The sequence below is a fragment of the Pantherophis guttatus genome, chromosome 6 (genome assembly GCF_059756535.1).
Source record: "Pantherophis guttatus breed Tessera chromosome 6, ASM5975653v1, whole genome shotgun sequence".
NCBI lineage: Eukaryota > Metazoa > Chordata > Lepidosauria > Squamata > Colubridae > Pantherophis > Pantherophis guttatus.
Window position 1 is genome coordinate 24,319,026 of NC_142068.1, and position 23,836 is coordinate 24,342,861.

General features: G+C 40.5%; 1 protein-coding gene across 1 annotated transcript; it reads left to right on the forward strand.

The window, feature by feature from the left end:
* Nucleotides 1-5,020: 5,020 nt before the first annotated feature.
* On the forward strand, nt 5,021-23,193 carry LOC117678242 (ovocalyxin-32-like). Its single transcript, XM_034439124.3, has 6 exons — nt 5,021-5,484; nt 15,635-15,697; nt 18,642-18,780; nt 20,787-20,908; nt 22,234-22,293; nt 22,638-23,193. The coding sequence occupies exons 1-6, from the start codon at nt 5,251-5,253 to the stop codon at nt 22,788-22,790; spliced, it is 771 nt and encodes a 256-aa protein (XP_034295015.1). The 5' UTR covers nt 5,021-5,250; the 3' UTR covers nt 22,791-23,193.
* The last annotated feature ends 643 nt before the right edge of the window (nt 23,194-23,836 follow it).

Below are 23,836 nucleotides of genomic sequence, written 5' to 3' on the forward strand. Positions count from 1 at the left end.
TGTTTTTTTTTGATTGACCTCCCAAGTTCGAATTCTGTGAAATAAGGAAGTGTATGGAGAGTCCCCAGGGCAAAAATAGCTGGAGAAAGAAGAGGCAGATCCGCCTTGATTGTGCAACCAGTGAAGTTGTACAAAGGAAGAACTGAAACTGACCATCTGCTAAGCAATCAACCACCACTCTTACTTTAAGGAACAGAACCTGATTGAAAATGGTGAATACAAGGAAATTAGCCAATAAGCACAAGCACATCTCTTTTCTTTCTCAAATGAAAGAGTGGAGCTCTGCTGTTATCTCCTCTTCCGTGGTCTCTAAAAGAATAAAAATAGGTGACAAAACGCATGAAACAAACTGCTGATAGAGACGGCTAAAGCTGACCGAGGAATGACTATACTGAAGGCTGATTATTAGTGAGGAGAGGGAAAGACTATATCAAATACATCTCTGACCATCCAACTGGTCATCGGAGTCAAAATTAAACAGAAAATGCAACATTAATTATAGACTATTTAAAGCCTATTAAGACCATAAACCAATCTCATCATGAGTTGAGAATGAGATGAAAGACTCAGGTGGAGAAAAAGCAGAAAGGGGCTAGATTGGCCCATGCCAAGTGGAGCGTTCACCAAAAAAAAAAGTTCATATTTAAAAAACTAGGCAGTTAAGGAAAGTCTTCATACCAGGTTGAGAAAAATCACAGGAGAAGCTCCGTTGCTACTGAAATTCAGGCGAGACAAACCTCAAGCGAAGGAAGGGCCAAAGTGCAGTAGTTGCATCCTTCGCCATTGCTTACACAAGGGGAACAGAGACACCCAGTTTGGTGTTGTGGTTATAAAGTATCAGCCTAGAGAAGCAGAAGACCATGAGTTTTAGTTCCATTTTAGGCATAAACCCAGCTGTGTGAGCTTGGGACAGTCAGCTCTCTCTTAGCCTTAGGAAGGAGGTAATGGAAAACCACTTTCGTAATCTGGTCAAGAAAACTGCAGGGACTTGTCCAGACAATTGCCAAGAGTCAAGAGTCAACACTGACTCGTTATCACCAAGTGCTGTCTGTGCTGGAAGGATACCTTATCAATTAATTACGTTGCACAGATGTATGTACACTGACACAACTAATCTTTCCTAATTCTTCCGGTGCTGAATTTGAAAGAATCTTGACACACCAGATTTTTTTTTTTACTTCTGAAAGAATAGTTTATCCGATTCCTGCAGTAAAGAGGATAATCTTTGTGGGTTCCTGTCTCTCACTGATCTTAAACCATGTATGTTTAAAAGATCCCTTGGTCCTTCCCCTTTTCCTTAGTTTCCCTTTATCTTCTTTCTACGGGTACCTTTTTGTTTTTAGCGATTTCAAAATCTTAATGAGGCATCCTGAAGTGAGAACTTGGTTTTCTTTCTTTTTTTAAAAAAATAAATAAATTATGCAATGACAATATTAAAAAGTGGAGTGGGGCTATCAGATTTTCTTTAAACTCCTAGGGCTCAACATTATATAATCTTCAATATGTGTCTGCTCCAATGATGCATATGGAATATGCCTCATTTTAGATAAATAAGTCTAATTTGCAAAGGGACGTGGCCCACATTCAGCTAAATAAAAGCTCCCTGTTAAAAATGTTTTCAAAATATTCTCTGTGACTCACTATGGAAGCAAAATGTGAACTTAAAAGAAAATAGTTATAGGAAGAGCCATTGATACCTTTGAACTTTGATATTGGAGGACATTCCTAAGAATACTGGGGAAAATAAACCAATGGATCATTGAATAAATCAGTCCAGAGTTCTCATCTGAGACACATTACTTAAAATAGTAAATGCTATTTGAAAGCTGATTCATCCAGTTTAAAGAGATCTTCCTGGAACTCTGAGTAATCTTTTTTTTTATATGTGTTAGCTGATCAATGTAGTGTTCTAATCAATGCTGGGACTCTTCCTGCCCCCAAGATCCTTCAGTATGTTTTATGAGTCCTTTTGCATGTAGAAGCCAATATATTTTCCAGTCTTAGAATGGATGTTCTTATAATCCACATAAGCAGTTGAAGTGTTGCATCATAAAAATGACACTAAATTCAGAAATATTTGTGTTCTTGGACTGGAATTTGTACAAGTTGTCTTATAAAAACTGGCTGTTTACATGATCATTTGAGGAACAGCATGAGTAAGTAAATTATTCTACTCTACTCTACTCTACTCTACTCCATTCCATTCCATTCCATTCCATTCCATTCCATTCCATTCCAAATTCTATTCTTATTGAAGTGTTTCTTTTTAAATGTAACAATGCAAATATAGTTGGCATGTCCACAAAAATACTATATATGTAACACCATTGCTCTGTTCTTTATTTCCAGCATTTGCTATTCAAAAGTGTAGTCATTCTGAAAATGAAAGGTCTCTTTAGTAACAACATATTTTATGTTTAAAATATGTAAGCTATCCTTCAGAGATGGATTAGTGCCTGCTCTTCTTTAGCAAATTAGAAGAAAATTTTGATTCTGTTGGTAATCAGTAGAAAGAAAAGCAGGCATCTTGGGAAGAAGTTACGAATGACTTTAAAAGCAGGGAAGAAGACATTGAAAAAACATTATTCCGCAGAATCCAGTTATGAAATGACAAAGAAAGTATGAAAATGTTGGATTTTGTCCAAATAATTTCTGCAGAATTAGAAAAACATGTGCTAGCCATTATGGGGTAAGCTGCTTGTCATAATATTGTTAAGTATTTTTCTGAGAAGGAAGGAAAGGGAGTGGAAAAACAGAATCAAAACTTTCAAGTGTAAGTTAAACTTAATTAATCATTGGTAAACCAATAAATTAATAAGAAACCATGTGCAAAAGAACATCATAAAATAATTTCCAGAAGCCCAAGCTGCTGATCTTGTATAGGCATTTGTTGACCTATGGAATAGGAAGCTATTAAATGGGCCATTGACTTGATTCTTCTTGTCGGTCATGTAAAGCTTGAGTTTTCTCCTTGGTTCTCTGGAGATCTCTATATAGGCAGGAAACAGCCAGAGAGAAATTATGGAAGATCTTTGAGACACATTTGTATCTCTTGCATGGAGTTGATAATTATTGTCAATCATCCAGATAAAGTTGTCATGGCAATTGGACTTCTTTTCTTGTTGGTTCAAAACGTTTCACTGCTTAACTGTGACTGAAGAAGCTACTTCAGAACCAACAAGAAAAGAAGTCCAGTGGCCATGACTCAACTTCCAGATTTTTGCATGGAGGTAATTGTATCCTCATCCAACAGGACCTTTTACACACTTATAGTCAACTGCCTCAGAAAAGTAATTGTTGAACTCTTCAAAGACCAGCTGTGATGAGATTGTGAGGCACTTTGAGGATAAAATGGTTACGATTTTTGGCCAAACAGAAAACAGCTTTTGATACAACAGATACAATATATACAATACACTCTCTGGCCCAATTGTATATAATCAGTTGAAAAAAGCCAATTTCATGCTCAAGGTCATTAGGAAAGCAGCTGAAAATCAACTGCACAACCAGTAATCTTGTATAAATCTATAGTACATTAGATACACTAGAGAACCTCAGCTGGGTTTTATTTCAAACTAGGTTTTAAATCATCATCATTGTCATCCTCCTTGGGAAAGACTGAATAGGTGGATAAAAATACCAAATCTAGTCTAAACATGTGGCTGCTTGTGCGACACATATCCTAATACAGGTAGTCCTCAACTTACAATAACTCATTTATTGACAGTTCAAAGTCACAAAGGGTCTGAAAAAAGTGACTTATGACCATTTTTCACACTTACGACCTTTGTAGCATCCCCTGATCATGTGATCAAAATTCAGATGCTTGGCAACCGGTTCATATTTATGACCGTTGCAGTGTCCCAGGGTCATGTGATCAGCTTTTGTGACCTTCCGACAAGCAAAGTCAACGAGGAAGCCAGATTCACTTAACAACCATCTTACTCACTTAACAAATGCAACGATCCACTTAACAACTGGGGGAAGTAAAAAAAGTCCTAAACTGGGGCAAACTTGCTTTAACAAATGTTTGACTTAGCCACCTAAACTTTGGGCTCAATAATGGTCGTAACTGGAAGACTACCTGTAATAAACCTGGAGGGAAATAGAAAAGATGAGAAGAAAAAGAAAGCCTATTTGAAGTTTTAAAATTTTCCTTTGGGGGAAAAATGAAAAGATCAACACTAGAACCAGGCAGATGAGCCTCTGACACCCAGCTAGTGGTGTAGAAAGACATATCCTTCTGGGTTCAGCTCCAAGTGGGGAAAAAGACACTGGAAACATGGAGACTGCTTGGAAAGATGGTTTAATGGTGGACAGGATCACATGGTTTGAGTTCCTGAACAGAAAAGGGTAGAGATGCAGTGAGTCCCCGGGTTTTACGCCCTCTCTGGCTTAGAACTTCCTAGGGCCCCGAAAGAGTATCCTGATTGGTTGTCAGACTTCCAAGGGGTGGGGGTTTTAGCTAGCCTTGCTGGCTGATGTAATCTTCCCAGGTGCCATGTGGTGAGTTTCTGTTGCTAGATGGGTCCTATTGTGTTGCAGATGATGGTCCATTGGCAAAGGGGGGGGGCAAAAAGGTGGGAACTGCTTCATCTTTAAAACATGCTTCTCCATTTCTCATCCAGGGAAACATAATATTCTGCCTTTTTAATATTTCCTAAAATATTTCATTCTTCTAGGAAAGGGGTGGGTGCTAACTTCCTACAGTGGCTAGGGGCACTTTCAAGCAGGGGCGAAGGATAAGTGGCGCCTGTTTTACCGGGCTACAAATAAGTAACAGTGTTGGAAGGGACTTTAGAGGTCATCTAGTCCAACCCCCTGCTCATACAGGACTAGGGATTTGAACCACCGAACTTTCTGATGGACAAGCTCAGTGTCTTAGCCAGGGTTAGGGTTCAATAAGAACCCCGGCCATACAAATCTCACACATCTGGACAACATCTGGCCGGGGAAGTCAGCTGAGCAAATTAAAGCTCACTACCTCAGCCGATTCCTGGTGTGAGGGGGGAGGGAGAGAGAAATGAGGATGGTCGCCCGTGGGTGGAGAGCCGGGCTCGATTTGGCTCAGGGTAAGAGCAGCAGCGAAAGGGCAGCGAAGGGCCAGAGGAAGGAGTGGGCGCTACCCAGAAGGGCGCCTCCTCGCCGGGGTTGGAGGCTGGCCAGGGAGGGGCCGAGCCTCCGGGGCGCTATTTGAATGCGCGCCGGGTCCAGCTCCGCGTCAGCCCCTCACCCTGTCTCATCGCTAGGATGCCTCGGATGGCGGCGGTCGTTCTCCCGCTGCTCTTGGCCGCGCTCTGCTCGGCTCAACCGAACGCCGGTCGCTACCTGGAGCAGCTGCTGCCTCTTTCCCGGAGCAAGCTCGATGCCTCAGAGTTGCAATTCTTGCGGGTTGCCCAGACGGCCGTCCAGTACCTCAACTACCAACAAGGCTCGCCCAGCTTTCTCCGGAGGGTCGTGTACCTCGGGAAGACTTCGGTCAGGGTAGGTAAGAAAAAAAAAAGGGGGGGGGGAGAAAAAGAAAAAGAATCCAAGCACCCACCTTGGATCTAATGGCTGAGGGAAAGGAAATCCTCTCGGCACGTGTTTCCCACTGGCCCTATCCAGCTTCTTTTACGCGCGACACTTTTCCCCTCACCAAAATTGCAAGAGGGGGCTAAGAAAACGACTGTACGTCTCTCTTTAAAAGACTGGGGTTTTTGTCCGGAATGGTATCAGTTCTCCTGCTTCGGCAGGGGGGGGTTGGACTAGAAGACCTCTTAAGGTCCCTTCCAATTCTTGTTCTGGATTCTGCTTCGAGGAATTTTCGAGGGAAACAAAGCTGCCAATGTTGCTTCAACAACTTGCTGCGTATGAGGCAACGTACAAATTAGTTAGACCAGGGGTCTCCAACCTTGGCAACTTTAAAGCCTGCTTCTGCAGGGGGTTGGACTAGAAGACCTCTTAAGGTCCCTTCCGACTCTTGTTCTTCTGGCTTTCTGCTTCGAGGACTTTGCGAGGGAAACAAAGCTGCTAACATTGCTTCAACAACTTGCTGCGTATGAGGCAACGTACAAACTAGTTAGACCAGGGGTCTCCAACTTTGGCAACTTTAAAGCCTGCTTCTGCAGGGGGTTGGACTAGAAGACCTCTTAAGGTCCCTTCCGACTCTTGTTCTTCTGGATTCTGCTTTGAGGACTTTGCAAGGGAAACAAAGCTGCCAACGTTGCTCAACAACTTGCTGCATATGAGGCAACGTACAAACTAGTTAGACAAGGGGTCTCCAACCTTGGCAACTTTAAAGCCTGCTTCTGCAGGGGGTTGGACTAGAAGACCTCTTAAGGTCCCTTCCGACTCTTGTTCTTCTGGATTCTGCTTTGAGGACTTTGCAAGGGAAACAAAGCTGCCAACGTTGCTTCAACAACTTGCTGCGTATGAGGCAACGTACAAATTAGTTAGACCAGGGGTCTCCAACTTTGGCAACTTTAAAGCCTGCTTCTGCAGGGGGTTGGACTAGAAGACCTCTTAAGGTCCCTTCCGACTCTTGTTCTTCTGGATTCTGCTTTGAGGACTTTGCAAGGGAAACAAAGCTGCCAACGTTGCTCAACAACTTGCTGCATATGAGGCAACGTACAAACTAGTTAGACAAGGGGTCTCCAACCTTGGCAACTTTAAGCCTGGAGGACTTCAACTCCCAGAATTCCCCAGCCAGCAAAGGTTGGAGACCCCTGAATTAGACTGCCATCCTTAGGAAAATTTGTCTCTTTAAACCTCTCCCCCTCCTCACACTCCCAAAGTCCTTCCAACTTATTATTTCACTCATTGGTAAAATTCTGTGTAGAAGTTTGCCTGGGTGAAAAAGACAAACCGCATCTTGACTAGCCTGGCCTCAACTTCTTTTTGGGGAAGGCTAATCTGACAATCTGATGCTGTGAGGAACTATGAGAGTCCCACGCACAGATTGGGAGGGGGCAGATCGCTTTGCGGAGTATGGCTGAGGCTGAGCTAGTGACAGCAAAATCCCACCAACGTCAACCCAATACAAAGGAAGAATGACTTCAGTCTTGGCTCCTTGAGGGAGCTTCTTGTTTAAGAACAACCTGCCTTCCATTGAGGACCTGTATAATGCATGAGTCAAAAAGAGGGCTGTGAAAATACCTACAGATCCCCCACATCCTGGACATAAATTGTTTCAACTTCTACCCTCAAAACCACACTATAGGGCACTGCACACCAAAACAACTAGACACAAGGACATTTTTTTCTGGAATGCCATCACTCTGCTTAACTATTAATTCCCACAACACTGTCGAATAATTTACTAAGACTGTATTACTATTATTCTCTTCCTTACTAGTATCTATCTCTTTCCACTTATTACTATAACCGTGTTTCTTGTATCTTTCAATTTATATTGTTTTTGTTTCCTAGTACGATTTGATAGTTTAATAGTAAACTTGACTATCACTAAGTGTTGTATCTTTTTATTCTTGATGAATGTATTTTATTCTCCTTATGTTCACTGAGAGCATATACACCAAAGACAAATTCCTTGTGTGTCCAATCACACTTGGCCAATAAAGAATTCTATCTAGTCTAGTCTATTCTTATTCTTATTCTATTTTATTCTATTTGTGTGTTTTAGTATGCTGAGATAACACCACTACTTCACAAGCTATGCTGATTGCTTACCAGATTCTCAGTGCGATTCTGGGTACTAATAATCACCTATAAAGCCCTACATGGTATAGGACAAGTTTATTTGCAGGATAATCTTCCTCTATTCTATTCTATTCAGTTTTCCCATTAGAGATTGCAATTGGTTATATGCAGTGAAGTTGGTGTTGACTCCTAGTTACCATGTGGATGGATTTTTTCCATGATAATCTGACCCTAACTTGGTTTTTCAGGTTTTTCAACAGTGTTGTTGCTGGTTGTAATAGTCTTTCCTTTCACTCTTCAAAGCATTAAATCCCTTCCTAGAGAACTAGATCTTCACATAGTGTGTCTGAAGTAGGATAATTTGAACCTGGTCATTGATGCCTCTGGGATGCAAATCCATTTGTTTTATTAGCTGTCCAAATATTCTCAAGAATCTTCTCTAACACCAAAGGTGTCAAAAGGACCAATACTCATCCTATCCTGCTTCTTCAAAGTCCAATTTTTGCTTTCACATGGACTTCCATTTGCACCTGTCAGTGTCACAGAAAATACCATCGTTTGCATGATGCTGATTTTTGTAGATAAAATTTTAGTACATCATGGCATCTAAATATCTTCTCCAAGGCTTCATGGCTGATCTACCAAATGTCATATCTATGGCATATTTCTTGATATTCTTTTGATGTCTATAGAGATTCTCAGTCATCCAAGTCATGGTTGCCCCAAAGATGCTTTTTCAAGAGGCAACTGGACTTTCTGGTTTTTCTTTGAAGAAGTTTTGCTTCTCATTCAAGAAGCTTCTTCAGCTCTGTTGATGTTCTTCAGACACTGTTTTCTGTTGATGGTTGATCCTAAAAAGCAGATGTTATCAACCACTTTGATAGCTCCATTTCAATTCTATCTATCTTGTTCTATCTGTTGCCATTAGCTTGGTATTCTTTAACTTTAATTTTAGTCTCACTTTTTTTTACTGTGCTCCTTGCCTTTTATTACTAGAGCGTGCAGATCCTTTGCATTTACAGCTATCCAGACAGTCTCTTCAACATACCACAGGCTGTTTCTTCCTTTAGTTTTAAAACCATGTTTATTTTCTTCCAATCCACTTTCTCTTAATATGTAAGATAACCATGGGGTAGACTGCCTACTACTGAAGAAAATGCAGAGTGTCCTTGAAAAGAATTGTATCCCCTAATCAGTGGGGGGCTTAAATGCTCTTGTTTGACTTTTCATTTGCAAGTCTTAAGCAACACAGTTCTGTAAGTGGAGGGTTAGGCATGGGTGATGGGGAGAGAGTGGCACATCTGCTTATTCAAATAACTGAGTTCTTACACAAAGAACATTGTGATGTCCTTTCATTAAACTCCCTTTTGCAAACAAAATGCTTGGAAATAAATGTGGCTAAGGTAGAAAAGAGTACCGTACTTTGTGAGACTTAGAGACGTCACCTGATGAAAATCATGCTTAAAATCTGAGTTGCGTGTTTTGCTTTTAAGTGGCTAACATTGTTAACAAATCAACATCAAAAATAGAATAAACGTGCTAACAGCAGCAATTGCAATAATTTACCATCAACTTGTGCAGTAATATTAAAAATGATATTATTTTTTTAATGTTTTCCCTAGTTTTGTACCCTGCCCACAATTCACTGGAGTTAGGTGACCAATACATTTAAATAAAATAGTTATGTTGATACTCTTACAAATAACCACCCTTCATTTAACTGAAAAAAAGAGAAGGTTTTTTTTTCCTTGGAGATATTTCATCTTCAAATCTTAGACCTATCTTGCTTTCAGCAGATTAGAGATAAGAAGGCAGACAGGGTGATTGTTTCTAGCTTCCACCAAACAATCTGGAGACTCAGATAGAATCTTAAGACTATCAAAATCAGCCAGCATCCTTTGTTGTTGTTGTTGTTGTTGTTGTTGTTGTTAGTCACAAAGTCATGTCCGACCCATTGCGACCCCATGGACCCCCTGGTTCCTCCAGGCCTTCCTGTCCTCTATCATCCCCCGGAGTCCATTTAATCTCACACTGACTGCTTCAGTGACTCCATCCAGCCACCTCATTCTCTGTCGTCCCCTTCTTCTTATGCCCTCAATCGTTCCCAGCATTAGGCCTTTCTCCAGTGAGTCCTTTGGATAAGCCTTCATGAGTTCAGAGAAGGTTTGAAGGTTCGCAATACGCACAATCTGATGGCATTTCCTTAATTCTGAGCTTCATCTCTAAGAATTCAACTCTTTCTAAGCATTGGTAATACTACTGACCTATAAAGGATCCTTATGGCCATATTATTTTAATCCTAAATGGGTAGGCTTTACCATAAGCTTTTAGGTGAGTGACCACAAACTCTACACAAGCCACTTTAAGACCAGTTCCCACAGCTTATTAAAAGCTAGATCACCAAGTTCTTAAATCTGAGTTCATTCCCGGTTGGCTACACTATTTGAACTCTTCCCACCCATTATAACTTCAGAATTCCCAGCTACTCTGGCCAAAGGGAGTTGTAATCTAATTAACACAGTTGGCCTCACACATTCTAACAGAAATGCTGGCTAGGGAATTTTGAGAGTTAAAGTCCACACATCTTTAAATTGCTGAGGTTGAGAAACATTGATCTGAAAATGACTAGTTAGAAGACTGACCAGTGTGACTAGCCTTTCAGCCAGTTAGTCACATTTTTTCTTCTTCTTTGCTGATTAATTGATGGTTAAACAATACATGGAACACAGGGAAAGATTAAACTTTAAGCATTAAACTTGGTTTGTGGGAATGTAATTAATGCAGGGACTTATTCTGTCTCCATTCTATCCAGAAAAAAATACGTGGTTTTTTTTTCTGTCTAGAAAAAATACGGTTTTTCTAGAAGCAGAATAAACCAGCACTCTATCTTCTTAGGATTCCATAAACCTACATCCCTAACAGTTAAGAGACAGCAAATCTGTACCACATATGAAGCTGTCATCTAGGCTTACACATTGTGTTTATTCAACAAACTATAGTAAAGCAATATTGTGATATCAACAGAAAGCTGATTGTCCCTAGTGTTTCTTAAATCTTCCAAAAATGTTATTTGAAAGTCAGAGGGCAGAAAGATAGGTTCACACATAGTGTTAAGCTATGGTTTGTTTAATCATGGTTTAATCCGCTACTGCTTGCATTCAAAAATACACCAACCTGAAACCAAGCAGACTTAATTAATGTAGTATGACCATAACCAGAAAAATAATTGTGAATTTTAGTCATATCTCCTCATCCTTCATATCAAACTTCATGAAAATATCAAAGTCTGCGTGCCAACCTTATCAAGAAATGCTACATTTAAAATCACTTTCAGGTTGTAATCTCTGCCTGTGTATCTTTTCTTAATTTGCAATAACCTACACAATATTATATAAATACTCTGTAGAAATATTTTTGAAGCAGGCAGCAAAGACCATGAGCTATTTTCTTTTGACTTTTTACATTTACAGAAGAACAAAAGATAAAAGTAAGCAATCTCTGAAATGTTTTACAAAACAAACCAACTGGCTGGCCAAAACTGAAAGAGAATATTTGTTAACATTTCTTTTTCATCAGATGTGTGCTTTTGAATCCAATGTGCACTGAAGTTATTCTTCTGAGGAAAATGCCATTCCTTGATTTAAAACAAAAAGTAAATGCACTACAGTTTTATGGATTCAAAATACTTGCTTCTTTGAAGCATGTTCTGCATAAATTGTTGGGAACTACAAAAGTTCTGTATCTTTTATATTTGCTTGGCATAGAAAAACTTGGACGTCTGTTCGCTGAGCCTTACTTTATTTTATATTTCTTGGCTGTCCAGGAAAGGATTTGTCCAAAATATTATTCACAATACTATTCGGCTCATTTCATGTGTTGAAAAAAGTTGTTTTTGATTACTACTGGGATTTATTTTGGTGCATTTACTGACTTCAAACAAGGAGCCTAGTGGCTCATGTGGTTAGGACACTGAGTTAACAAGCAGTGAGCCTTTGTTCGAGACCCAAGTGCTGCCATGGGGCAGGGTGAGCTCCTACCCTTCGCTCCAGCTTCTGCCAGGTACATGAAAGGAGCCCCCAACTGGGTGTTCCCCAGGCAACGATGATGTCAGTGGCTTATCCTTTCACCCTGGAAGCAACTCGGTGCTTCCAACATGAGTGTGATGTAACCAACATCAAAAACCTCATGCCATAATAATAAAAGTGTTAACATAGGCCTTTCCAACCTGTGGCGCTGGGCAGCTAGTAATGCAGCCACCACAAGTCCGTAAACTTTTAGCAGATTTCTAGCAATATTTATATGCATTAATTATATATTTTATATGCTGCCCAAGACAAGTCCTCTTCATTCAGTGCAACCCAGGCAAGCCAAAAGGTTGGACAGCCCTGTGTTAATGTTTAAGCGCCGCGGTGGTGCAGTGGTTAGACTGCTGCCTGCCAGCTGCCTGCAATTTGGCAGTTCAAATCTCACTAGGCTCAACGTTGACTCAGCTTTCCATCCTTCCGAGGTGGGTAAAATGAGGACCCAATTGTTGGGGGGCAATATGCTGACTCTGCAAACTGCTTAGAGAAGGCTGTAAAGCACTGTGAGGCTTTACAGTGGTATATAAGTCTATATAAATCTAAGTGCTATTGCTATTAAGTTGACTCAAGGCCTTGGACTGATTTTGCTGCCACAGACTAAATCTGCTGCTTCTCTCTAATCTGGGCAGGGTTTCCCTCAATTGTTTCCACTGGGGGAAATCTGATTGCATAAGCCGAAATCACTGTATTGCCACTAACAGTTTCCTTCACTTTTCTCTGGAGTTAAGCAGAGACATATGTGAGTATACATAGATAGGAAACCATATAGAAGTTCCAGGGTTTAGAAGAGATTGACAAGTTGAAAAACATGAAAGAAAACTTTCGTGATGTGGTCACCAGGTCACAAGCTTGACTTGAGAGTGTCTTTACATTTTTAATTTTCAAAAGCAACTCTTGCAATTGTGTGTACTGTTTTAGAATGCAGACAACAGGACTGTCACATAAAGCAGGGGTGAGAAGCCTAAAATGTTATTAGTTATATGAAAAGGCAGTTCTGAATATTTGACAAATACCATTTTCATTTCAATCAATCAATTGCTGCAGTGATCAATCCTGAGTCCACTCCTCAGTATTTTTGATTTCAAACAGCAACTAAAGTTTAATAATGAAAAGTAATAATTCTGCTTTGGTCATCATGGTATGTGAAATACCATGCCCAGTTCTGGTACTGCACTTTAGGAAGAATTCAGGGAAATTTGGATCAGATTAGGAAAAGAGTATGATTAGGGGACAAATAAACCCCCTGAACAGAAATTGAAGAAATGGTTTAACCTGGAGAAAAGATAACTGAGGGAGGACTGTTTATTTAAAATGTTTATATACACAGAAAGATTTAAATAAACTGTTTAAATAAAAAATACATTTATGGTTTAAAACAATAGCATATATTAAAATGTTCAAAAAAAAATCAAATGCACCATCCCAAATAAAATCAACATATTGAACAATAACAGAAAATAAAATCCGCAATAAAATGTTTTAAAATCACAGTCAGATTAATGTTGTTAAAAGGCCTAGGAGAATAAGCACATCTGGCTCCAGAAAACATAGTAAGGACAGTACTGGGAATACTTTGCTGGAGACGACATTCCAAAGTTGGGGCTCCCACTGAAGAAGCCTGCTCTGAGATAGACACTTGTTGCGATTCAGCATAAAGGAGGGAGGATTATATTCAAATATCTGAAAGGCTGATCCTTAGATGGCTAAGTCCTTCAATTTTAGAGCACATCTAGAATTGTGGAGTGATTTTGAGTTACAGAAAAACAGAGTCTGATGCAATCTTAGCAAAAACGTTCTGACAGAGAAACCCTTCCAACCCTGTTATTCTATTTTAGTCTAGTCCAGTCCAGTCCAGTCCATTCTATTCTATTGAGATAGTCATAGACGTCCCTTCGACAGATATGCTCAAAAATGCTAGACAGCCATCGCTCTGGCTTCCTGCACTGAGCAAAGCAGCCAGGTTCAGTCACTTGACTACTTTCTTCCAGATGTATGTTTCCAAGGTAGCAATAGCACAAATATACCACTCTATAGTGCTTTACAGCATTCTCTAGGCAGTTTACAATGTCAGCATATTGCCCCCAATAATCTGGGTCAGTTTACTGACCTGGGAAGGATGGAAGGCTGAGTCAACCTTGAACCCATCAGGATCGAACTCCAGGCTGTGGGCAGAGTTAGCTGCTAATCCCTGTTACTAACTCTTGCAAAAAAATTAACAGCTTCAAAAAAATTAACGCTTCAAGGTTTTGGTTATCACCTTTAGAGCGCTCCATGGCTTAGGACCTGGTTATCTACAGGACCACCTGCTACCACCAATAGCCTCCCACCGACCAGTATGCTCCCATAGAGAGGGGCTCCTCCGGATGCCGTCGGCCAAACAATGTCGACTGGCGGCCCCCAGGGGGAGAGCCTTCTCTGTGGGGGCACCTACTATCTGGAACGAGCTCCCCTGGATCTGCGTACCTTCCGTCGCGCGCTCAAGACTTTCTTATTTCATCAAGCTGGCCTGACCTAAGTCTTTCCCCTTTTTAAGTGGAAATTTTAAATTTGTTTTTAAATTATTGGGGTTTTAAATTTGTTCAGCCAAATTATTTAATTCCTTTTATTTTATTTTAAATTTTGTATTTATATGTTTTATTCTATGGCTGTTCACCGCCCTGAGTCCTTCGGGAGTAGGGCGGTATATAAATTCAAAAATAAATAAAATAAACAGCTCTTAGCTGCATTTGACAATACAGGTAGTAATCTACTTACAACTGATTGGTTAATACAAATGACTGCTCAAAACTACAACAGGCCTGGAATGGGTGCTTTATGGTTCTGGCCATCCTAAAATGTCATGCAACACAAACAGCCCCCCAAGTACCCAAATATGCATTATTGTATTTGGGTACTTGGCAACTGTCTCATTTTTACAACTGGTTGCAGCATCTCACAGTCGTGTGACTTCAATTTGCTATGTTTTTTCCTGGCTTCTGGTAAAAAAATGTCCATTCATGCAAATGGGTTTGCATGTATGACTGCAATCGTTCACTTAACAACTGTTATAAAAATGACATAAAATCAGATCTGGTTACATGGGTGCATGGCTTATGTCCATAATAACTTCTGGCCAGAAATCAGGTCCAAGTGTGGTTGTAAATCAAGGATTATCTGTACTCTAATGCTAAAGCAACAGTGGTGGGTTTAAATTTTTTTTACTACCGGTTCTGTGAGTGTGGTTTGTTGGGCGTGGCATGGCTTGGTGGGCATGGCTTGTTGGGCGTGGCAGGGGAAGGATACTGTAAAATCTTCATTCCCTCCCCACTCCAGGGGAAGGTTACTGCAAAATCCCCATTTCCTCCCGATCAACTGGGACTTGGGAGGCAGAGAATAGATGGGGGCAGGGCCAGTCAGAGGTGGTATTTACTGGTTCTCCGAACAACTCAAAATTTCCGCTACTGGTTCTCCAGAACTGGTCAGAACCTGTTGAAACCCACCTCTCTAAAGCAACCCTAAATATTACATGAGTCTGTAAAAATGGGATCACTTCCTTGAATACAAAGTCCCAGGATTTTTTCAGAAGGAAAAACTAATAGGGAACAAATACAGGATGGCTATTCATTACATAGAAGTAGGTGCTTACATTAAATATTCATCATTTGAGCTTCATTATAAAATTAATGAGTGACTTGTTCCAGAATACTGAAATATCTTTTTCTAAGAACGATAGACACAAAGCAGAAAAGACTAATTATATCCAAACCACATACAGTTTTGCTAACATTCCTGAAACGATAGAAAAGATATACCCAACAGGACTAGTGCATAAATGCTATATTGTATTTTAATGATCTGCCGCTTTAAAAGGTGTTTGTGCGGGGTGTGCCATACATATTGTGAAGTGTAACTTTAGCTTATTTGTCTTGCAGAATATCCCAGGAGTTGGACATGAGTACTCCCTGCAGTTTTATACAAAACACATTCAAACCGGGGTAAGTGGATTGTTCTACTTCCTCTAGAACAATTTCTGTAATAGAATTTTTTTTCTGGCATCAATGCACCGGAAACCAGCTATGATACCTGCTTTCTTCAGCATCATATCTAACAAATTCCGTAGAGTGCTTGGATACAGTGGGCTCCTTATTGTATGGCTGAGCAAAATCCATCCATCCATTCATTCGATTTATATAGCCACACATCTCGTATAGCAACTCTGGGCAGTTTACAATATGTAAAAACAATGCAAAACGTGATATTAAAAAAATCCCTTCATGGCATGGGTCCAGGCTATCTGAGAAATCGATTCACCCCAAGGGGGTTAGCCCACCCCACTAGTACAAGTAGAAGGAATATGTTGTAGACCCCATCAGCCGAAGCATTTCAGTTGGCAGGATCCAAGAGAACAGGCTTTTCTGATGTGGCTCCTGCCTTCTGGAATAGCAATAGCAATAGCATTTAGACTCATATACTGCTTTACCAGTGCTTTACAGGCCTCTCTAAGCCGTTTACAGAGTCAGCCTATTGCCCCCAATAATTTGGATCCTCATTTTACCGACCTTGGAAGGATGGAAGGCTGAGTCAACCTTGAGCCTGGTAAGATTTGAACTACCAAATTGCAGGCAGCAGAGGGAGCCTGCAGTACTGTACTCTAACCACTGCGCCACCATCTTGCCTCCTGGGTCAGATCTGCTCCCGCCCTTTTGGCCTTCCAAATGAGCCTGAAAAACCTGGCTCTGCCAGCTGGCCTGTGGCCCTAATGGGCATGTGACATTTTGGAGGTAGCTAATGGAGTAGAGAACTCCCCACCTCCTTTCTGTACCCTCGCTCTCCATCCTGCTTAGTTTTATTTTCATTCAATTTTTTAAATTTAAGATCTTTATTTATTGTTTTATTCTGCATTTTATCCAATGTCTGTAAACCTCCTAGGAGTTGCCTCTGGCGAGATGGGTGACATACAAGCTTGATAAATAAATAAAGCACAACAACATGGGCAGCAACTGAGAAACTAAATCAATATAAACTGTGTAGTACAACCCAAGTTTTCACCTCCACTCCAATCCCATGCTTGGGAATACAACCATGTCTTAAGGGCCATGTGAAAACCTGACAAGGTTGAGAAAAAATCTAATCTTGGGAGGAATGGCTTTCCAAGTGACAGAATTCCCAAAGATAACATTTTTCAAAGACAGGACCTGCAGAATGCGTCTTCTGTTGGATCTAATAGGGTGAGAAGACACAAGTGGGAGAGAGGTGGTCCCACAAATAACTTAACTCTGAACCCTGAAAGGCTCTGTTCATGACAACAAGCACATATGTAACTAGAAGCACGTTGGCAAGCGATGTAGCTCATGGAGCAGAGCTTTAAGATGTTCATGCAGAGGCATTTTCATAGCTGTCTATATCACAACATCTGCACCAACTGCAGCAGCGCCATGTGGAGTGCATTGATGTTGTCCATTTGAGAGGTGATTTTGAGCAGAAACTCTGGGGCTAAGAAAGGATACATAAGATGAAGTTGTGCAAGAACCTTCCTGGCCATGGTTGGCAGCTATTCCTTAAGCAGGAGCTGCCAGTCCAGGAGGATACTCAGAATGTGTGATCAGTTCTGTTTCAGGCAGTGGAACCTCATCCAGAACAAGAGATGGCAAATCCTTGGCTGCATGGGATCTTAAAATCCAGAGCTACAGTCTTGCTAGGATTGAGCTGAACCTGTCCCTTTCTGTCCAGATTCCCATAGCCTGTAAACACTAAGGTAGGACCACCAGTAAATCATTTGGTCATGCCAAGGACAGAGATGTGATGCTGGGTATCATTGGCACTCTGTTGGGTTCTGAGAAACCCAGCAAAGTGGGAGTTGTGGGCTAGATAAAGACTATGGAATCACTTCACATTGCCCCCCAGTCCCAATCCAAGGGGCAGAAGACATGTCTACCCACATTCTGTATCACTACTGGTCAGAAGAGTGTGCAGTACCATCCAGCAGTGATTTACACGTAGTTAGGTACCTAGTTAGATGTTGATCAAAAGGTCAGCAGTTCAGCGGTTCGAATCCCTAGTGACGCGTAACAGGATGAGCTCCCATAACTTGTCCCAGCTTCTGCCAACCTAGCAGTTCGCAAGCACATAAAAAATGCAAGTAGAAAAATAGGGAGCACCTTTGGTGGGAAGGTAACAGCGTTCCGTGTGCCTTTGGCATTTAGTCATGCAGGCCACACGACCACAGAGACGTCTTCAGATAGCGCTAGCTCTTCGGCTTTGAAATGGAGATGAGCACCGCCCCCTAGAGTCCAGAACAACTAGCACATATGTGCAAGGGGAACCTTTAAGGTAAAGGTAAAAGTTCCCCTCGCTCATATATTTTTAGATACCTTTTTAAAAATATATGTTTTTAGATACCTTTTTAGATGCCTCCATTAAATGGCTGTGGGGGTACTGTTATAGCAATATTTGCTTCCCTGAAATATGGGATTGCAAGTGGAGAAGTTGCAGGATTTAATTCTATGAAAACTTACCTTCCTTTCCATGTTATCCATCTCTGACGAAGCTACATTTTTCTCATTACATTATACTTGAATTTCCCATATCTTTGGGATCTTTTCGGAAGAGATAAAGTGCAAATAGACCTCTTGGTTAGCCATGGCAATAGCTTCTATACCTACAGCAGACAAATATTTATCCCAAGTGTGTTTTAGGAAATAGCAGTGAAAGGACTTCTGAGTCAGAGCAATGATAATATAAATACTGATTCTTTTTTCTCTCTGCAACATTCGCTTCCATTGCCCCTCAAGTGGTTTTCCACCTTAGAAGTGGCATTGTCCATTCCGTAAACAGTTTTTTTTTCTTTTTCACAGTCTGCTGCTAGATCCAGGTAAGGACAACATAGCAAGGAAGTTTGAAAGAAAATAACCACATATGTTATTTTCTTTTGTTTTAAAGCAAAACCTAGGAAAATGCAGTGCAAAAGTACTCTACCAGAAGAAAACATCTAAGCCAATGATTACTGTCAGTTGCACAGACAACAGAGATGCAGACCAAATCAAGAAGGAAGACTACAACCTATATACAAAACTTAAAGGTACATCCTGGGCACGGAATCTTTTTCATAACCAGCCAGGACTGCATGCCTGTCCCCTAATTAACCAATTTTTAGATTCGCACAATACATTGAGCAATGAATTTACCCAACGATCTGGTTTTGCAGAATGCACAAAGCTGGAAAAACAAATTGAGGCAACATTAAAACTAACCAAATTTAGCATGTTATGTCTTCAACTTACTTGTGTTGTGTAAAACCAGGCAACAGGTTCTAGATCTATGATTGCTCCCTTACTTTCAGTGTTGATCTGGCAAATGTAAATATCCAAAAGCTGAACACAAGTAGCATTTGAGCTATGACTGTAATGGAACCTGCCCATTATGGTCAGAAGTCAGGAGGGCCATTAAGTGAACTGGCCCTCAGTTCACTTAGGGCCCTAATGACCGCAATCCCTGTTCTCCCCAATGTATTTGTTAAATGAACACACGTGTGTTAAGTAGAGTCTGGGGTGTCTCGGGTGGGGAAGACCCTGAGGAGCCTAGTACTGGCATAAGCCCACCTACCTGTGGTCTCCCAAGGCGGTTTCCTACCCTTTGATATAACCCATGCTCCACTTCCCATCCCTTGGGGTCCCTACAACTGTTTGGACCTCCTCCCCATCCTCTATCACCAATTGTTCAGTTATTTTTCTAAGATCTCCAGAGCTGAGAAGATTGGGCTAGGGAAGGAGGACAGGCCAAGTCTGTTCCTGGGCCACGTGGCACAATCCCACAAACAATAAACTTTTTATGAGTGAAAAATAATGCTGGCGAAACTCTTGGTTTTCTTCACTAACGCTAGCCTTAGCCTTGCCAGCCTCTCTCAGAAAAAGCTGGCCACATGTGGGATTGTGCCACCTGGCCCAGCAATGGAATGGCCTGTCCTCCTTCCCTCAGCTCTGGAGATCTTCAAAAAGGTGAGTGATCAGTGATGGAGGATGGGGAACAGCACCAACGGGGTATCGAAACAGGCCCAATGCCTTTGGGGACCTGGCAGGCCAGGATGGTGTCATGGAATATTGTGGGGGGTGGGGGGGTGCTGCATCTATCCAGTCAGTTGTAAGGGTGAACAGCCACAGGATTCTGCAAGAAACATAACTTTGGGATTGGGTTGTAAATAGATTTGGGGAAGGTCTGTTGTAAGATTGAGCAGTCGCTAAGTGACTGGTTTTAAGTTGAGGACTTCCTGTACTGGATTAATTTGATTAGCAGTCTAGTCTAGCCTAGAAGAGTGGCTCAGTGGCTAAGACGCTGACCTTGTCGATCGAAAGGTCGGCAGTTCAGCAGTTCAAATCCCTAGTGCCGCATAATGGGGTGAGCTCCCGTTACTTGTCCCAGCTTCTGCCAACCTAGCAGTTCGAAAGCACGTTAAAAAAAAATGCAAGTAGAAAAATAGGGACCACCTTTGGTGGGAAGGTAACAGTGTTTCGTGCACCTTTGGCATTTAATCATGTCGGCCACATGATCATGGAGTCGTCTTCAGACAGTGCTGGCTCTTAGGCTTTGAAACGGAGATGAGCACCGCCCCCTAGAGTCAGGAACGACTATCACATATGTGCAAGGGGAACCTTTACCTTTACTAGCCTTTTAAAAACAACACACATACAGTGATGCAACCACATCCATGTGTATAGTACTTTGATTTGTACCCAAATAATGAACAGTTCTGATTTTTTTAAAAAAATTACACTTTTCCATTGGAGTTTTGCAAAGATGACACTTATTGGAGATGATATAAATGCTAACAAGATTATCTCCAACTTCATTGAAGAGTGAGTGGGTGTTTGCAAATCAGATGTAGCACGTCTGCCTCTTAATAAAACATAATGTTTGCTGATAAAAATTATCTTTTGACTCTGCATGAGAAAACCTTGAGCTTGCAAAAAAGAGGTAACAACCCCCTCAAATCTAGCTCGACTTCTAATAAGGCAGACTTATTCATAGAAATATTACCTCCTTTATTAGTTTCTCTCCCTCTTTTGTTTCCTCCCCCCTGCCCCCCCCCAGTCAAATCATCACCAGATGAATTAAAATATTTCGCCAACATTGGCAGCAGTTACATTGCATGGAAGCAATCAAGTGAATATGTGGGTTACGTCATGAAGGAAATCAAAGATGCAAAGAAATGGGTAAGTGGCAAGAAAAGCAATACTTAAGAACCACCGGCCAAGTTAATCAGTGGTTAACACTGAACAACAGTCACATTTTAGCCTAGCACGTTTAAGGTGAACCTGTATATTTAGTTAAATAAAATAAATAAAAATAAATGAATAAAATAGTTTGTGATTCCATGTGTTTCAGGGAAAACTCCTTTTAAAATAAATGCCTACATGCAAAATGTATAATAATAATTTGCATGACTAAGAACTAGGCAGAGATTAGAAATTCATTTTCTAAGACACTGTTGGCCTATTAAGTACAAAGGCTTCATAATTTTAATTTCATAATCGCTGGCCTGGTTCAGATTTAACACCAAGGTTTTCAAGAATAGATTGGACAACCGCTTGACCAGGACGGTGTAAGGTCTCCTGCCTTGAGCAGGGGGTTGGACTAGAAGACCTCCAATTGCCCTTCCAGCCCTATGATTCTATGTTCTATGAAACACATATTTTGAGAAAGCAAAGGACATTGACAGTGAAGAGGAGGGGTAAGGTAAAGAAAAGAAGACAGTGGGAAGGTTTATGAATTGGTGATGGGCCAGTTAGATGGCTACTGTTAATGTCCTTGGCTTCAAGCATAGCCTATCATACTCACCACGTGTTCCCCTGCTCCCCCAAGCTTTCTAGGGCAGCCTTCCTTAGCTGCCAACATTTTTAGCTTGAAGCACAACATTAAGAGAGAGAGAGCTAGAAAGACCTGAAGAGAATGATGGTGCATGTTCACAGTCTGTGGAAAAAGAGGGAAGGTACCAGCCCAGGGGTGAAATTCAGCCGGTTCCTACCAGATTACCGATACGGTAGGGTTGACTGCGTGAAGCCCCACCCACCCACGCAGATGTCATGATGTCCCTTTTTTGCGACAATTTTCAGCCTCTGCACATGCACACAAGGCTTTGTGCATGCACGGATGACATTTGCGAACTGGTAGGGAAGGTAAGTGGATTTCACCCCTGTACCAACCCTACTTCTCCTTAAGACACTCTGGGTTTTGTTCTGGCCCAAACCTGGAAAAGCCAAAATGATCCAGGGTTCAAGTACTGCCAAACTCACAGCCCACTTAGGATGTTTTGGCAGAACTTCTGTTGTACAACTTCAGTGCTATGGGACATCGTAAAGAAAAGATGGTTTTACTAAAATGTCAGGAAACATCCAAAGAGTATAAGCCATTCTGTACACTCAATACAACATGGATCTCAGCACGCACATAGTGCCTGAATGCTAAAAAGATGTTCTTTAAAATATAATTATCTTGTCCAGCCTCTTTATTCCAACTTTTTTTTTCCCTTCCTGCCCAGGTACTTGGCAACGCACTTGAATTCGACTACATAGTTTTGATTGGTAGTGATGATTCAAAGGTATGGAAGCTTCAGTACTCAACAGTTTTGTTTTTATAAAATAATGAGCCTTTTATTTTATTTTAGCAGTATTGTTTCATTAGGTGAACTAAGTCCAGTGACTATATAATAATAATTCCAATCTATTTTGTAAGGACATTACAATCAGGGAAGAAATGTATAAAAATAATTTATTAGACAATTCTACATGCTTATTCCAAAGTAAATCCTGCTAAATGCAGTAAGGTTCATACCCAAGGAATTAAGTTTAGAATTGCAGCCAATACATACACACTCTGAAATATTACTGGAATCAATGGATTTCCTCCAAGTAGACTTACTCCTGTCATTGATTATTTTTACAGGACCTTTCCTGTCATATGCGTATTACCTGGAACCTGGAGCTGCCAATAAAAGTGAAATATGAGTGTTTTATAGATGACATTTCTGCAGAATCCGCAGATGGCTCTGGGGAAGAGTCGGGTTCCTTTGAGTATTTCTTGGAATCTAATTTTTAAGTAGGGAGGAAAATCCTTCCATTTGATGCAGTTGTAAACATTTTTGCAAAGGTGTAGTACATTTTTTGTTAATATTCCAAATTCAGTATTGAGACTCCTCTATCTAAATCAATGCAATCTGTCTGGAAGCTTTGCACTTGTCACTTCTGATCTATCATAAATATCTCTTTGCTGATTAATTTCATAGAAATATTCATTTTTACAGATATTTCTATTATGGTATATGGAAAAACTGCTGATATGCCACTAGGTTTCTGGCATTAGAAGTAACTCATTAATAAGGCAATTTTTAAATATATATGAAACCTCCATTTTAAATAAATATTTGATAAAATATTTTTAAATTTTGGAAAATATTTGATGCTGAGATTTAACTTATCTTCAATAAAAGGACAAGAATATATTTTGTCTGTGTCATTCATGTTGTACCACCTGAGTTTCAATATTTCAAAATTTCCTTTCCATGTTTTATATAAGGATGTTTAAACAGGGTAGAAAATGAAGCTTGATTACTTCAAGTTTTTCTAGGATACACGAGTCCAAAGCAAACCTCTGCCAGCCGCCTTCTAAGTATGCAATTTTAGGAAGGTTAAACTAAAATTTACTATACATTCTTCAGTTAAGTGAACTAAAATTTACCTAGAGCTCCACCTCTAGGCCACCGTACCACTCCTAGAATTTTTTCAACAATATTCCCCAGAAATAGATTGGGAAAATGGTCAAAAACAGTTGGATTCAGAGAAGGCTTCTTAAGAAAGGGTGTACTATCGCTTTCTTCCAGACAGACAAACGGTATAAAGAAATTTTGATCATTTCCTTAATCCAGACACTCACAGCTCACAGGATTACCCAAAAGAAATAGAAAGAGCCTAGATCTAAACCAAAGGTGTCCAAGTTCATATCCTAGACAATCCTATTTTGAAAAAAAAAGTTTTCCTTTACTTTCAACAGCTGAGAGAATAGGGAAAATTCAAAAGGAAAAAAATAATTCAATAAGGAAGGATGGTCAGTTCAAAATTGATTGCTACGATGGCAAAAACAAATGC